General features: G+C 44.7%; 1 protein-coding gene across 2 annotated transcripts in view; it reads left to right on the plus strand.

The window, feature by feature from the left end:
* The window catches only part of HUNK (hormonally up-regulated Neu-associated kinase), a 60154-nt gene extending 47480 nt beyond the window's left edge, over positions 1–12674 (plus strand). Inside the window, exons 8-10 of one of the 2 annotated variants that reach the window (XM_065066349.1) lie at positions 1077–1160; positions 6571–6751; positions 9560–12674. In XM_065066349.1, coding sequence (XP_064922421.1) covers positions 1077–1160; positions 6571–6751; positions 9560–10206 — 912 coding nt within the window. In that variant the 3' untranslated portion in view covers positions 10207–12674. The remainder of the gene's footprint in view (positions 1–1076; positions 1161–6570; positions 6752–9559) is intronic. The other variant, XM_065066359.1, reaches the window with a different exon arrangement.
* Positions 12675–17787: the final 5113 nt, after the last annotated feature.

Consider the following 17787-nt stretch of genomic DNA (forward strand, 5'->3'; position numbering starts at 1 on the left):
GGTTTGCATGGCAGCTTTCTCTAGGGCAGGAGCCTGCTGCCACATGTCATCTTTCCTTTTAGAACCATAGAATCATAGAATGGTTTGGGTTGGAAGAGACCTTCAAAGCCCATCTAGTCCAAGCCCCTGCAGTGAGCAGGGACACCTTCAACTAGATCAGGTTGCTCAGAGCCCCGTCCAGCCTGGCCTGGAATGTCTCCAGGGATGAGGCATCTACCACCTCTCTGGGCAACGTGCCAGTGTTTCACCATCCTCATTGCAAAAAATTTCTTCCTCATGTCTGGCCTGACTCTCCCCTCTTTTAGTTTAAAACCATCACCCTTGTCCTGTCGCAACAGGCCCTGCTAAAAAGTCTGTCCCCATCTTTCTTACAGGCCCCTTCTAAGAACTGAAAGGCCACAATAAGGTTTCCCCAGAGCCTTCTCTCCTCCAGGCTGAACAACCCCAGCTCTCTCAGCCTGTGCTCACAGCAGAGCTGTTCCAGCCCTCTGATCATCTTTGTGGCCTCCTCTGGCCCCTCTCCAACAGCTCCATGTCTTTCCTGTACTGAGGGCTCCAGAGCTGGACACAGAACTGCAGATGAGGCCTCACAGGGAGCTCTCAGGCCATTTTGCATGGTACTTGCTGAAGTGCTATGATGGGTACAGCACACAGAGACAAGCTGCCTATTCTCTTCCCTTGGCCTCTCCACACAACTGCCTGTGGTCTGGCAAGGAGTCTGAACTAGTTGAGGGTCTATAGGCTCCTACGTGACTGCACAGGCAGGAAGGTGGGTTGTATGGTGTTTTTGTCATAATGTGTTTGCTTCTTAGAGAAATTATCCCCAACGCCCTTCTGATCTCACAACAGCTTCTTAGTTTTTTTTCTTTTCTTTTCTCTGTTCTTTTAGCAAGCTTGTTTTAATGATGGTGCCATCGATGATATTTAAAATGTAATGGACTAAATTCGCCATCTCTGTAAGGTGATGCTCCTCCACTGAAAGCCAAGAATGGATATTATCCATTAAACATTAATTGAACTTTAGTTTTCTGTAATTATCTTACATTATTTACTTTTCTGTGCTTCTCTCTCCCCAGAAGTCTGAAGGCCAGGACAATATCTGCCACAAGAACCAACTATACCAGATAGAAAAATACAAGGCAAATAAAGACTCCTATGAGGTAAAGCTCATTAAAGCTTGTTAAGGTACTTTGAAAACAGACTGAATTTGAGAAACCTCGGTGATTGTGATTAACATGTTGGGTTTCTGGACCTGTGGAGAAAAAGAGACTTGTGGTCTTTCCTGTGCAGGACAAATAATTCCTTCAATTTCTTTTTGAAGGAACAAATAACAACCACCTAGGGTTGAAGTGTAAGGGTGACTTTCAGCTTTTATGAAGAAAATAAAAGTTTTAAATGCTCTATTTAGCAAAGTAATGCAAACTTCTTCAGGGGGCTCTGTAGTTTCATTCTGGGGTGCAAGTTGCTGGTGTTGTAAGAAGACCGTAACCATGTTGCCTTGAGTCTCAAGACCTTGGTAGTGTAGGGCAGAGAGCTGAGTGACAGCCAGGGTGACCCTCCCCAGTCATCTGGTGTTCCTGTTGTCCTGGCCCAAGCCTGGGTTGTCTACAAGAAATGATAAAACTGTTTTTGCACAAAACTCTGACCAGGTTAGTATTTTTTGCTTCTTAGCAGAAGTGATGCATGAACTAGCAAAATGCATCATGAGGCACTTCCCTTGGCCAGAGAAAAGATTTAACCAGGTCACCTTTTGCTCTGTCAGTCTCCAGCCTTTTTGCCTGCAAACAGGGAAAATAGTTTGTATTAAAAGACTACACATCAGATAATAGCCTTCTCTCACAGCTGGATTTTTCTTCCCTGATTGATTCTTTGCCAAGCATTAATATTACAAGAGTAATGAGAGCTGTGCAAGTCTTACCTACCAACACAAAAGGCAGTATTCTTGAAGAGCCTACCTATTTCAAAAGCTACTTTTCAGTGCCAAATTGATGATCTAATTGCAGGAGATTTGTACCATGGCTGGTTTTGTTTATTTTAAAGACTGCTTCCAAGACAGGTTGAACTGCAAGCCAGATGGAAATATTAGGGCAAAGTACTTATCATTCTTCCCTTACATAAATCAAAAACCACCTTACTTCAAATGTATCAACAGTGGGTAGACTCAATGAATGTAATCTTTCAAAATGCTCTTTGACAGCTTACTTCAAGCTGTTGCAGGGCAACCTTCCCCTGGAAACACAGGCAGGTACTTGGAGGTGAATGCTGCAGATCTAACATGGTGCATCCTGATGCTCACTGGACCAGCTTCCTGCAGCTGCTGGTGTCACTTATCTGTGCCATGACAGAGACGCACGAGTAGCTCTGCCTGCCTTCCAGGCATTACCTTGCAGCTTCTGCCTACCTGCCCCATGAAGGGGAGCCTGCAACAAGGTCTGCCATAGAGAAGTGCATGGTGGCCCTGAAATCTCTGTGCCTCTAGAGGGGAACTGATGTTTGACTTCCTTAAGGATAATTAAAAACTAATGGTAGTGCTACTGTATGACCCCCGTTTGGTTTGCAGGCATGCTTAGAGATAAAGGCTCCCTCCAAAGCCTCTCCTGCATTCAGAGTTAGTCCCAGTGTAGCTATTTAGGGATGAGGGGGTGTCATTTCTTCCTTGAAATAGTTACCTTGATGCAGTCACAGTGCAGACACTGGGATAATAATACCATATATTCTGTTTCTGCATGGGCATAGCAGAGCATAAAGCATGTTTTATATCGCTTTAGCTGTATTTACACAAGGGGATTGTGTTACCCTTACTGTACCAGGACAGTTACAGCAGCACAGCTGAATGAATACAGACCCTGGGAGGCTACTGCTGTTTGTAACTACGGCAGACATCTCTCCTAAGTGGTGGAGTCACCATCCCTGGAGAGGTTTAAAAGATGTGTAGATGAGGCTCTTAGGGACATGGTTTAGTGCTAGAGTTGGTCTCGATGATCTTAAGCATCTCTTCCAAACAAAATGATTCTATGATTCTAAAATGTCTTCATGTGGACAGGAACACAACCCTGGTAGTGTCTCATTCATGCCACTGGGATCAGTGGGTGCCACTGGGACTCAGGGCTAGGGATTCTGTAAGCTCAGGCAGGTTCATGAGCTGCACATAGAGTCCCCTTATCACCTCCCATTTCCAGAGGGGAGCCAGGAGGCACTGGTCCCTCAGCAGGCACTGCAAGGAGAGCGTAAGCTATGTGTTGCCATGGGAATAGCAGGGGGAGAGCTGGTCAGCTTCAGCTTCAGCCGCTGACTGAATTTCTTCCCCATCATTCCAGCCATGCGGAATAAGGACTTTGCCGCGGGTGAAGGCTGCCAGCCAGCAGCACTGCAGGTTGCCGGGGTAGGCAGAAGGGCAGGTGGTCAGTGGTCGTGTCCAGCCCCTCTTCTCCTTGAGGTTTCCCAGTCTAGGCTGCTGAGACCAGCACCAGGTCTGAGAGCTGCTGTTGGAGCTCAATAAGCTGGCTATGTGGCTGGTTGCATGGGAGTGCTCAGGGCAGACAAGCAGCGCAGGGAGGAGGGAGAGAGGGAGGGAAGGAGAGAGGCAGCAAGCTGTCTCTCTCCATCTCTCCTTGTTGGAGAGGCCCCAGGTAATGGGCAGCCGTCCATCCAGTGAATCCAGGGAATGAGTGCTGGGCATACCTCCCTGCTGCAGGGTAGCTAGTGGGCTCAGACTCCAGGAATTTGCAATTTTTAAGAGCTTGTGTCATTGCCATGTCACCATTTCAGACATGGCCAACGCAAATATCCTTTATCATCCTGTAGATTCTATTGCTGGGACTAGAGTAGGTTTTCAGGTCGAGGTCAGGACAGGAAATAGCAGAGCGTGATGTAATGCCAAACCTATTCAAGTATAACATACCGGTACAACTCCTGCATTGTGCAACAGCATGCCACTGCACGGCTATGCACGGTACAGTGAAGAGCAAACTTTCATAACTCCCCTGAAAGAAATCTTCCTTTCCTTTTAAAATGTAATAATGTATGGCACTTTGGGAGTTTAGGATTTTGGTCATTTCCCCTCACACAACCATCGTCTAAGAGAAACAATGTTAGTAAGTTTTAAAAATACTTATAAGACTATTTGTAACAACTTTCATCAAGGGTAAACTAATTAATTGCCAACACCGGGTATGTGAATTTTCTTTTTCGGGAGTGCTTTAATTGTATGGCATGACTGTGTTACTGCTGCTTAGAACACATAAGCACATAAGCAGTGTGAAGACAAATTCAGGTGCCATTGGCAGGTGAGGAGCTGTGGCTTGGCTCTTGCACCATTAGGCTAAAAATACTACAGCACCGAACCGTCCTGCATTCTAACAGATGCTGCAGCAACCAACATGCAGATTCTTTCCTCACCTATCCAAAATAGCAGAAAGCTGCTAACAATCTTGATTGGCTCTTTTAGGCTTAATATAGTCACCACTTGGTCTCATCCTCACAAGTACCTTTAAAAAAAGATGTTCTGTAGAGCCCAGTCTCTGCTGAATGTGGCTGCAGAGTTTCAGAGCCTTGAGAGGAAAAATAGTGTGGTGGGCTCAGAATTAACTGTACAGCTCCCACTGGCTCTATTGTGTTATTCACACAGCATTATTATTAATTATTGCTATTGTTGTTATTACTTCATTTCATCAGTAGTGACTGCTTGCCAAGGTAGTGCCTGGGATACTATGTCTGATTGCAGACATTGTGTTGTTCCAAGCACAGCATGGGCAGGGAGGAATAAATGCTTTGTGCCAGAGGTGTCAAAGCCCCTAAAAGGCAAGGGGAAAGACATCAGGTGGACAAAGAGGTATCAGGCAAGCAAATTGATGATGGCTCCATCATGCATTGGTTTGTTTATGTGAAAGGGTTAGCCAGCTTTAGCTAGCTGAAGGGAAAGAAATTGAAGGAGATAAGGGACAGATGGAGAGAAGGCTGGGGACAAAACACGCGTGTGTGAAGGGAGACTGAGGTGGAAACAGTGAGGAGTTCCCAGAAAGTCTCTGGTTCTTGCTCTCCCAAGTCACTTAACTACTTCTGTAATGAAACCAAAAACTTTTTTGTGATTCACTGAAGCTCTTCCTTCCAACTCTGTTAACTTCTGAAAATTCGAAGGTTAATTAGCCTAGTGGTGCCCAGGCACGGTTTGTGCAGGGAGCTGGACTCTGTCTGAGCTGAGAATGATCACAACAGGTGCAATACGGTTATTTTCCTCTTATGTATCTTAATATGTTTCCAGAGCTGTTTAGTGGCCCAAGAGAACCTAAATTGTCTTCTGTGTCTTCCTTTCACCTCTCTCACATATATGCACATCACTTTGTATTTGAGGGTTTCAATAGACTGCATGGCAATGAACTTTCAAAAGAAAATCATCAAGAGAGCCAGCCCTTTGGCAGTGCATAATTATCAGACAAAATACAGGCCTCAGCACATAATTAGGTGAAGGAACTTTCCTGCATTTTTTAAAAAAGACTTGTAGTTACAGTGACTTTTGAGTAAGACATAGTGAAATATGTTGCTTAAATGAGAATTACAGCCACACAAAGAATGTCCTGTAGATTCTCCTCTGAAGAAACAACCCCAAAACAAAAGCCCCTCTTCTTTGAGATTGACATCTAAAACCAGACCACACAGATTTGTTCCAGAAAGGCAAGACATTCTTGAAGTCTTTGAGGGATAGCAAAATATGGGCCACAAATGTGACGCCTGATTTTTAGAAGTGAAGTAAGACTTTTGGCTCTCCCAGGAATCGGTGGCAGGCAAACAGTGTTACACAGCTTGCAGAATCTAGCAATTCCTGTTGAAAAAAGATAAAATGAATTTTCACTGTAAAATATGACTTTGAAAATTGGATTCCTCTTCAGAGTCCCACTCCCAGGTTCTGTTTTTCCTCTGTCGTCACTGGAGGTCAAACCTACCTTTTAGGATGTATGCGCTTGCAATCCCACCTTCAGCTGCCTTCTCTGTCACAAAAAGGAGTTAGGGTTCAGTGAAAGGTTGGATTGGTAATTTTCTCCCCCTCCATGTCTTCTGCAGTTGCAGAGTTGCTGTAAAAGCAAGGACCGTGTTCCTTCAGATCTTGTGTGGACAAAAGATAGGTGACTCAAAGAGTCTTTAAAACTTTGCAGCTCAGCTTTTCAAATGCCAGAGGAAGTGCAATAGAGAGAAATCAAAGACCTTTCTTCGATGCTTAAATAGGGAGGCAAATTTTAGGTATAGAGGAGTGCAAACTTCTATCTGCTTACTTCAACGAGGTCTCCTAGGACAAGTGGCCTCTGAAGAGAAAGCTTTCATTTTCCTTTAGTTTTCCAAAACTGACTTTCACATTGCATGAGTGTCAGAGCAGATGGGAACCATGAAATCCATGTCAAACAGATCAGAGGAAAATAAGACATGGAAGATTTAGTTATTTTGAGTAGCCAGGATAAGTTCCTTGTAAATGTATAGTTTTTAAATCAGCTGCAGTAAGTGGTGTAGTTGTAAGTCTGGGGATCATTTAAACTTCCCTTAAGTAAACCAAATTGTTCTTGTTTGTTTTACAACTTAAAGGACAAAAAACTCAAAGAACAAGAAAAGAAAGGGGAGATTCTTCACCGTCAGCTCCCAAAGAAAACTGAGAAAAGTCCAGTTTCATATAGACAGCCTTCTTCCTGTCTTATCTCACAGATACAGAACACCAAGGCTCTGCCAAAGGACTGGAAAGTCACCAAGGCTGGAGGTCCGGAGAAAGGTCAGTGGGAGAAAAAACAGTGGTGTGTCCCTGTGTGCATGTGCATGCATGGGCATGTGTGGTATTAATGAGTGTCTTGTGTTGTGTGTTTGTTAGTAAATTGGTAGTAAACAGTTGTGGTCTTGCATTTGCTGTCTGCTCCACAGGCGGTATGTGAAAGAGGTATGTGGATAATGTAATCAAACATTGAACAAAACATCCTGAGCAAACCATGATGATGTTCAACAGTCATGAGTCCTCACTTCTCTTTTTATTTGACAGATTTCCCACAGTGTTTTTTAAAAAAAACTTTTCTTTCTCTATTTATACATACTTATACAAATTCATCTGTGCTTCACAATGGTGCTTTGAAAGCATCAACGCTCACCCCAGACCACTATCAAACGAAAGCTGGTAGAAACCCTTCTTCCTATGAGTGAATGTGTTTTTGCTAAGAGGGCTAAAAGGGGCAGCACAGGAAAATAACCCTGACTGGAGAAGTAGTGAGAAGCAGCTGATGGTGGTGGAAGGGGAAACGGAGCTGAGAGGAAACGCAGGTGGAACTGCCAACCCAGCAAATTTCAGGCAGCAGAAAGGGAGAAAAGCATTAATGGGGAAAGGAATAGAATAGAATTATACAACAGTTTGGGTTGGAAGGGACCTTCAAAGGTCATCTAATCCAACCCCTCTGCACTGAGCAGGGACATCTTCAATTAGATCAGGTTGCTCAGAGCCCCATCCAGCCTGGCCTGGAATGTTTCCAGGGGTGGGGCATCTACCACATCACTGGGCAACCTGGGACAGTGCTTTACCCCACTCATTATAGAAAAATTCTTCCTCATGTCTAGCCTGACTCTCCCCTCCTTTAGTTTCAAACCATCACCCCTTGTCCCATCGCAACAGGCTGGGCTAAAGGGTCTGTCCCCGTCTTTCTTATAAGCCCCTTTTAAGAACTGAAAGGCCACAATAAGGTCTCCCTGGGGCCTTCTCCAGGCTGAACAACCCCAACTCTCTCAGCCTGTCCTCATAGGGGCAGTGATCCAGCCCTCTGATCATTTTTGTGGCCTCCTCTGGACCCTCTTGAACAGCTCCATGTCTTTCCTGTGCTGGTGACCCCAAAGCTGGACGCAGGACTGCAGGTGGGGAAAGAGGAGACAGCCAGAGGAGAGCAGAGCAGTAGTCACACAGGGTAGGAGGCAGCCTGAGAGGGATGGGTGAGAGCTGCTTGCAAAAGGTGGCAGAAGAAATGAGTGGAGGAGAAGGAAAACGGGGTGTCAGTGGTGCACACCTGTCTGGGAGACACTGAGGAGCAGGAAGGTGATGTAGCCAGCTGTTAGATGAGGGAATTAAACAAGGGCAGGTCACTACAGAGCAGAGGAGGGAAATAGGGTGATGTAAAAGATTTGCTGTGGTGTCAAGGGGTTATTTAGAGTGCTGGCTTATGGTGTTTTTATACTCTTTCTAGTGACTTGGTAAGTTATTGTTTGATGTTTTCTACCTAATAAAAAGTCAAAATAGTGTTCAGCAGGCAGCACAGGCACCTCCACTGCAAGGTAACAGTACTCCACAGAGTTGGTCAGAAATGGGGCATACTTATTGTGAAAAATGTAAAAAATATTTTTAAATGCTTATTTTGTTCAGAATTCATCATTTCTTCTGGGAGGGAGGGACATTTTTTTTCCTCTTTAGGTTTCTCCCTGCTTTTTTGAGCTGAAACCTAAAAATCATTCAGATCTCAGCTAAAGCATTTCTCTGCTTATGGAAACCATGTTTTGACACCTCTTAAATGAAGTGGTCAAATAATTTTACCAGTTTTGGTAAGAAACTAGTCAGATTAAGCCTGGTCTGCTTTGTCCAAACAACTCATTGTGAGTGATTTCATCCTGTACCTCCATGCAGGTCTCAACCCCTGCCAAGATCATCCCTTTCAAAAGAAATATACATGAGATTTGTGGCTGTGTCCTGAGGCCTGACAGACCTGAATTATTTTATATCCCTTTTAGATGGTTTGAGACCCAGGGAACTCAGGGACAGTGATTAACTGGTGGTCCACTGTTCTTTCAATTAGGGGGAACCTAGCAAAGCAGGCTCCTTGGACAGCTTTCCATAAACACAGCAAAACATGTTTTCTTGCAACTAACTTGGCATAAGCGAGTGCCAGCATCCTGATAGAAACTGAGCAGATCTTCTCTATAAGCTGTTTTGTTTTACTGGGCTAAATCCTGCAAAGATTGTTCCATTTATATTTGGTCCTTGCTGGGGGATGATTCTTGCTGAAGTCAATGCAGCAAATCTGTTCCAACTGTAACAGCCTGAATCTGGCCGGTGCAGCTACTCCATATTTACATGTGTGAAACCAAGAAGAGATTTTCCTCCAAAGTGCAAGTGAAGACTCTTGTCCCCTATGTCTCTAGGTATGTTGGTGAATACGGTACACAGACCCAGTTAAAACTATGCAAAGTTGTGCTAAGAAAGGAGAAATGTGAGATTTCTCAGACATGGCCTTAGAGGATATAATTAATACAAACAGCTGAAGACATCTGTGAGTTTCTATTTCATGTCCTTGCCTTGCTCAGTTTAAGCACTGTTCCTGCCTTTGAGGAAAGTGGCAGATAAATTACCCATGAAACAACAATGTAAGTATCAAATGAAAGTAAGGGAATTAGGTCCTGGGTGTATCCATAAGACCATTTGCTTTAGCTAGTGCATTTGTCATGCTCATCTAAAATTTGTTAAAGGTGATGCTGGATGCTGTCTGCCCTAAGGCAGAGAAGGTGGTGCTATTAAATGCAATCTGGTCTTCTGGTTCCTTTTCTGATTGCTTTGCAGACTCCAGCGGTGGGGTAAGCCCTTTCCACGAACCCCTGGCAACCAAGACGGGCTGCGTCACTTCCAGCTCCCTGGAGTACCTGGAAGTCCAGCAGCCGCCCCCCAGAACCCCTCGGCTCCTCAAGAGGCAGGAGTCCCCGCAGCAGGAGCCAGCCCGGATCGGGGGCCGGGCAAAGGACTCTCCTCTCATCCTGAATATCGTGCACTCCTTCGAGTCGGTTGACAGAGAGGACCAAATAGACCAGGTTTCCCCCTCTCATCAGTACAGGATTTTAGGCTCGCCAATGAATTTCCCTTACAAAAGCTCAAGTGAAAGGACACTGTCCCCGCTGTTTCAGCCGGGGAGTACATCTCCCATCCACCCCACCCAAGTCTCTTTCACATACGAAGAAAAAGCATATCCAGCAAAGGAAGAAACAGTGTCTCCTACTCAGCTGGTTTCCAACAACCCCTTGGGCAGCCCTAACTGCGTTAAAAGCAGAGGCAGATTCCCCATGATGGGGATTGGACAGATGCTGCGGAAGCGGAACCAGACGATGCAGTCGGCGACAGACAAGCCGCTGGAAGCAAGGATGCCTCAGCTGCAGCAGATGAGCCCCACGCAGATTTCCTTCAATGCGGCAGATGCTGTCAGTGGCCAGTGTTAGTCTGACATCCCAGGATTTGCACTGCTGTCCTCTGGGACCTTTTTTTTTTTACTTTTAACAAGAAGGGAAAGCCACAGGCATGTTACTGTCACTATGTAATACACTACAGTGGTCCAATGTAGAAAATCAGAGGTCTGCTTGAAAGGAAGGTGTTGTCCTAACTAATAAAGTTGAAGGAAAAGGGTTCTGCTTGTGCTGTTAAATACTAGCATTTGGCATCTGACTGTACAGTAAAACATGTCTTGAAAGAGCTACATGAATATGTATTTTCACTGCTCTCATCTAGTATTGCAGGAAGGTTGACTGGAAGAGCAGTGAACATTAATGGTTTGATTCGCCACGGTAAGCTGCGTGGTGCCATGATTGCCAGTCCCATTCAGGATCTGTGGTAAGACTAGCTGTGCTTCATCTGCCTGTTCCACACAGTACATGGTACTGCTACAGGTATTCTTCACATGGCTAAACAAGTGGAAAAACTCAAGATTCTGTGTCCAAGGTCAACTTGCTAACAAGTACTGCCAAGAAGATGAAGCTTGAATAAAGACACAAGTGATCTAAATATTCAGAAGTGAGAGTATTGGAAGTCAAAGCAGATTTTACTGTTAATTACATAGAGTAGCTAATAATGGAATCATTTTTTTCCTAAATAAAATGGTGATTTAATGATGTCATTCAGAAGAAACATTATTCTTTAAAAACAAGTTTCATCACATGGAAATTCACTGCACTAGAGGCCCATTCCTTTCATATGATGGGTCTGCAAGCAGATGCTTCGAACAGTAATCCAGATTGCAACACGCTGTGTTTAAACAATCCATTCACCTCTGATTTTTGTAGTCATACTAGCTCCAGAGCACACCTATGTGCAGGGCTGCTTTAGCCTGTTACAGCAAGGCAGCGTTGGACACACCTGAGGGCTTTCCTGAGAGGTTGCAGTGAATGAAAAAGACTAATAAAGGACACATGAGCCTGTACCAATGCCATTTTATACTGCAAGATTGGTAATGCAGTGGTTACCAAAAATTCAGTATTGTTACGAGCGGTGAAGGTAACTTTCTTAAAAGGCACCATGTTCTGCATACCGGTCTTGTTTTTCTAAGTAAATGATACATCTGAGAGGTTGGCGGCGTTTTTTTGGTTCTGTTTTTATCTTCAAACCATTTCCTATAAATTAGAAGGTTTAGCCAAAGACTACTCTTTTCTTTCATCTGTACCGTGCTTGCATATGTGTTTGTGTGTATGGGATATGTCAACAAAGCTTATTCCAGCATGGTTCCCAAGTGGGCAGCCCTGGCCCACGTATGCCCCACTGCTGCCCACTCAATGTCATTTCAAAACCCAGGCAGCAGAGGCTTTGTCTTCTTCTTGGGGTTGTTGCTGGAAGACAGGGATTTACCTCGAGACCATCAGTAGGAATCCAAGCCCTATTTTTATCAATATTTTTGCAAATGCTTTTGTATCCCCATTGCTTTTGTATCTGGGCGAATGCTGAGAGTTTCCCATTTCTCCCAGTTTCATGTGAGAGATACACAGGGGCTGGTGGGGAGGGAGGGCCAGCAGAGGCAGGGGAGAAGGTCCTCAGCAGAGCCCATAGCTGAACGCTTGTTCCAGATTCTCAGTCTAACACCAAAATCTGAAATAGAAAAATTGGACGTTAATCCAAATACTGACAGAATAGGTGAAGTTCAGTATTTTGAATGCTTGCTGGAAAAACCAGCAGAGTGTGAATGCCCAAAGCGACCTTATCTCCACAGATGGGACCTTTGTCTTGGCACTGAAGCTGCCCATCAGTTAAGTATGAGGGAATCCCTATGTGTCTTTTACTCTTCGGTGTAGTGAAGACACTCACCTCTGAGGTAGCTAAGTTACCTGGAAGATAGTATAGATAAAAATCCCGATATGATAAGAAACAACCCTGAAATAATATTACTCATTTTCAGACTGAAAAATGTCATCTTCTGTTTGTACAGAGCACCTGTGCATCCACGGGGTGTATTTTAGCTCTTCTATCATTTAAAAACATCAAAGCATCTTCCTTTTCTTCATGCTAAGAACATGTTTGCACTGCAAAGCTGGCAAGCGGGGACCACTGAAATCTCATCTTTTGCATGCATCGGACTTGCATACCTGAACAGATGACAGATACTGACTTGAATTACAAACTCAGGTTTATTTGGAACCCAGTATAAGGTTGGGAGAGGCAGGAAAGAGACATATTTTTGTGAAAACCCAGTAAATATGTGTAAGAATCAGAATGGAAACAGAAATGTTAAATCTTTTATTATATTTATAGAGAATATATGCGTATTACACTGCTAAAACGTGCCCATGTATCCACCGTAGACAGTAGCTATGTACAGTCAAACTTCAGTGACCATAGAAGGGACTTACTGAAATATAGTAGAGGAAATTCCAGGGGGAAAATGTATTTGTTATAATTATTAAATATATGTACTTTTTGAACAAGATTGACATGGACTATTGACTTTGTTTGCCAGGTTACAATGTAGCAAGGATTATCTAAGTACAAAAACAACCAGCAAGATGGTGAGGTGACAAGAGGATTGCCAGCACCTTTACCTTCACCCATCAAAGACTATCCCTTTGAATCTGGCTGCTGACTTGTTTATAAACCCCAAGTGATCTAAAAGGCACAAGGTAGGATTTCCCATGCTTAATACTAGTCCTCTGCAAGTTGTGCATCTGGTCTCCAGTCATCATCCAAACTCTGTTTGTCACCCGTGAAGACTGGTAGGTATCTCCAGTTTTTTCCACCTTAAAACAGAGGTCCGAAATGGTGGGAATGAATTGCTCCTCAGCAGCATGTAGCTGTTCCCAGATATGAGGGAGGGAATCGGGTTGGCCAGTTTGGATGAGAACCCAGCTTTTAGAAAGCCATGGGAAATCATGCGAATATAAACAAAAGCATTTACTGATCAGCTTTCTGCACTTCTGGACGTAGTGTCTTCAAGTTGTAGGGGTTAGTCCTGTCTTTGCTAAGCTTAGCACCACCATGCAAACTGGCAAACAGCCTTGCAACTTCAACCGGAGCATTTCTGTCCTTGATCCCACAGTTCTTCTAAGTACTGTTTCTTCATCCTCCTACCATTTTAAAGATGTGTTTCCTACAACAGCTGATCCAAAGACTTCAGCTTTGGTCTTTTTCTGGTGTTTGCAATAGGCTTGGCACTAAGCCTGTAATGAACCTGTTTGCTAGATCTGAAAATACACTTTTGACTTCAGGTCGTGCACTGGGAAAAAGAGCACTGCCAAACTTTGGATGCAAGGTGGAGGCACCATGGCTTTCTGGGACCTTTTTCAGGTACTGTTCATGTGCAGAAGTCAGTGGAGCAGCTGTGAAGCACTTAAAGAGGTTTTACAAACTAACTGATCTCTGGATCAGGATCCATAGTGATAAAAGTTATTTTATTCAGGTTCCTCTACCTGGAAAAATAGGTGTTGAATTTATTCAGCAAGGCAAAAACCAAATATCAGTATCTGTTAAAGGTGTTTGCCTTCGTATTTCTGCGGTAAATGGGCTTACAAATATGAAAATTCCCAAGTATCTAGGTTTACAAATCCTAAAAATAAATAACAGTTACTTTCATGCTTTTTCACTTGACCTCACTTGATCTTTGCAACAAAATCCCTTAGTGTGCAGCTGCAAAAAGGTTGGGTTGGGTTTGCAGGAGACTTTTCAGTCTCTAATGCAGCAGTGAGATGGTTTGTCAGCCACCCCCTGGAGACAGCCCAGCACGGATGTGCCTAGGCCAGCGATGTGGCTAATGTATGGAAGAAGGAGGGTGGAGAAAGACTCAATGGTCAGTATAGCTTTGCTGTACATCTGCCGGGCAGACTGAGTGTCAATGGTAGAGCGTGAGGCTGGTGGGTAGATTCAGCCTGTTGGTGGGTCTTGGGCTGCTGCAAATGGTGAAGGAGTTTTAGGGTGGCACGGATAAACCCCCTCCACAGCTGGTGTGACAAAAACCTCCAAACCAAGGGGAAGGAGGAGGCCAGTATCTAGTGGAGTGCCTCAGGGGTCAGTGCTGGGGCCAATATTATTCAATATATTCATTAACGATTTAGACGAGGGAATAGAGTGTACTATCAGCGAGTTTGCTGATGGCACTAAGCTGGGAGGTGTGGCTGACACCCCAGAAGGCTGTGCTGCCATCCAGTGGGACCTGGCCAGGCTGGAGAGTTGGGCGGGGAATAACCTGATGAAATTTAACAAGGGAAAGTGTAGAGTCCTGCATCTGGGCAGGAACAACCCCAGGTTCCAGTATAGGTTGGGAAATTACATATTAGAGAGCAGTGTAGGGGAAAGGGACCTGAGGGTCCTGGTGGACAACAGGATGACCATGAGCCAGCACTGTGCCCTTGTGGCCAGGAAGGCCAATGGCATCCTGGGGTGTATTAGAAGGGGAGTGGCTAGTAGATCGAGAGAGGTTCTCCTTCCCCTCTACTCCGCCCTGGTGAGACCACATCTGGAATATTGTGTCCAGTTCTGGGCCCCTCAGTTCAAGAAGGACAGGGAACTGCTGGAGAGGGTCCAGCGTAGGGCAACCAAGATGATTAAGGGAGTGGAGCACCTCCCTTATGAAGAAAGGCTGAGGGAGCTGGGGCTCTTTAGTTTGGAGAAGAGGAGACTAAGGGGGGACCTCATTAATGTTTATAAATATATAAAGGGTGAGTGCCATGAGGATGGAGCCAGGCTCTTCTCGGTGGCCAACAATGATAGGACAAGGGGTAATGGGATCAAGCTGGAACACAAGAGGTTCCGCTTAAATTTGAGAAAAAACTTCTTCTCAGTAAGGGTGACAGAACACTGGAACAGGCTGCCCAGGGGGGTTGTGGAGTCTCCTTCTCTGGAGACATTCAAAACCCGCCTGGACATGTTCCTGTGCGACCTCACCTAGGCGTTCCTGCTCCAGCAGGGGGATTGGACTAGATGATCTTTTGAGGTCCCTTCCAATCCCAAACATACTGTGATACTGTGATACTGTGAAGCTGACCTTTTATTTGCTTATTTGTGATTAAGCTTTAAACTTTGCTGTTTGAAGCACACCAAGCTCATAAAGGCCTTGCCTATCAAGAAGTGAGCAGAAATTTCACAGACGCTCTTGCACTGTGCAGTAGTTTGGAGTTTGCCTGCCTCTTCCCTGCTTTTTTAGTACTCAGTGGTCACAAACTGTTCATTTTCTCTTTTGTTTCCCCCTCTACATACCTTCCCTGGAGCAAAACAAAACTGCTGGGTCCAGCGCTGGGGCCTGGTTTTCATATTAAAAAGTTACAATAGCTCTGTGGACTGAGACCTACAAATCATTCACGTGCAGAAATACAGCCGTGTGGCAAATTCATTACTCGGTGTGACTGTATGGCCCTTCAGCATGCTCCCTGCCTCCTGCTTACACGACTTTTTTACATCAGAGGCAGTCTCAAGCAGGAGTAGCATGGGGAAATACCAGGAGAGGCTTCAACTTCATGTCATTGCTTCTCATTGAGAGAAACGTGCTCCATCAGAAGTGAGCAAGTGTCTCATTTGCAGCAGGTTTTCTGTCAAGGGAGCTGCTTGAGCATTGATTCCTAAACCGCATACATTGGCATGTGTTTCCTGGGGCATGTTTGAATTGCGTGTAATTGTCTTTCACAAAAATGGCTTGCAGGTGGATGTGGGGGGGTGGAAGACAGGTGAAACCATTTTGAGTCCTTTCAAAATTTAATATCAAAAGAAGCCTGTAATTTGATGCTTTCTGAGTACAGGCAATTAGCTGTTGTTAGAAACAAAGGATGTCAGGATAGAGCCTAGAGCAGGATTTGGTGTTCACCTGAGCATCTCTGCTGTCTGCCTGCTGATGGCAGACCAGTGGAAAGCCCAAGAGAGAAGAAAACTGAAGTGGTTTATTAATTAAGCGTGAAGTACTAAACTTGGTATAACATTTTAATTAAAAACAGCACTAGTGCATTTTTGCGGTATAGATCATAAAGAAATATATTTATTAATGTTTGTATGTATAGCACTCTTCTACCTATAAATGTAAAAATCCCCCGGTTCTTTCTATCTCCTACAACCAGAAAAAACAGACTCAAACTAAAACAAAGAAAAGCCATCAGAGGCTTTATTTCAAATAGCTTCCCTTTTTCTGTTTCACCTGAGGAAACAGAAGCATTGTCCCGTGCTTATAGCATAGGGATGGCTGTTAGATAAAACTGGGTTTTTTTCCTCTAACCTCTACCTACCCCGAGACAATTTGTTTCTGACTTGCCTGTGTGTGGACTTGGACTCATGTTTCTTGTGCACCCCACTCAGCTGATCTGAGTCTCCTCTACCTAGTCTCCAATCTTCATGAAATCTGTGAAAACTTTGGATTTCAGAGACCTCCTTTTGTTGAAAGCAGCCAGGTACCCTCAGATGTTGTTCAGGAGGCTGACAAAGGGATGGGCAGACTGATCCATGATCCACAGAAAAAATGTATTTTTCACCTTACATCATCCCAAGTGTTACTGAGGGGAGTATCTGATACGTGCTGATATCCAATGTATGAGGCATTTACCCAACAGCAGAAATTACTTGAGCACACTCATACAGCAAGCTGACATCCACATGCCCAACTATCAGGCAGGCCGGCCATTTGAAATTACTGGGATTTTTTTCGTGGCTTCACTTTTTAGACACTGTTCTAATTAAGCAAAATGTTTCTGTCCCTTCAGAGGACAGCGTTTGGAAGTGGAAATACAGATTCGCACTTGCCAGGCTCACAAGCTCTTGCAGCTTCTGTCTTTGAACAGCTCTCAGAGTACAAACCCTTCTCCAGAAAGCCTTCGGGTGGGCTTAGTGCTGGAGAGTGATAGGCCCATCTCCATGGGAGCCACTCACATCAGACCGGTCTTTGAAAAATGGTGGTGAGCAGATTTTTGTGGGAAGGCTGTGTTGTTTTAGCAGATTGATTCCCCAAAGACCCTGCCCTGAAGACCTCGGCACTACAAGAGCAAGGAATTAAGGGAGGGGGCGGGCAGGCAGCAGAGCCACCCCCCTACAATATCTAAGTGAAAGCTGGAGATGGGACATGGAGCTGCTGAAGGTTGTGAAGGATTAGGCAAGTTTCTGGTGTGGTCTTGCTGCATGTGACCAGCATGGGAAGTCTTCCAAGCAGTGTCCACAGGCCTTGAGGCTCATCCTCAGAAAGGCCACCATCATAGTTTGGGAGTGCTGCCTCCATCAGACTGCACCTCACAAGCACCTGCACAGGGAAGCAGGAAGCCGCCCTCGAAGGCAACAGAGAGCAGAAGCTCCCTCACAGACAACATCTGTAAAACTGAGAGAATCTTCTGCCCTAACATTTTAGTCAGGGCATTGGCCATAACTTCCCCAGCAAAAGTTCCTCTTTCACTTTATTGATTATCACTTTCCAAAGAGCAATTAAGTAAAACGTTAGTGCAAAACAGTTTTAGCGGGGTGAAAAAGTCCATTTTCACAGCATGCCTTCTGAATGGAGGAGTTAGCTATCCCAACAGAAAATGTCTTAAGTCGGTGCTTAACTCTCCAGTCGCTGCAGAGGCCGCCAATTTGTGACGGTTTAT

Source organism: Columba livia, chromosome 1 (assembly GCF_036013475.1).
Source record: "Columba livia isolate bColLiv1 breed racing homer chromosome 1, bColLiv1.pat.W.v2, whole genome shotgun sequence".
NCBI lineage: Eukaryota > Metazoa > Chordata > Aves > Columbiformes > Columbidae > Columba > Columba livia.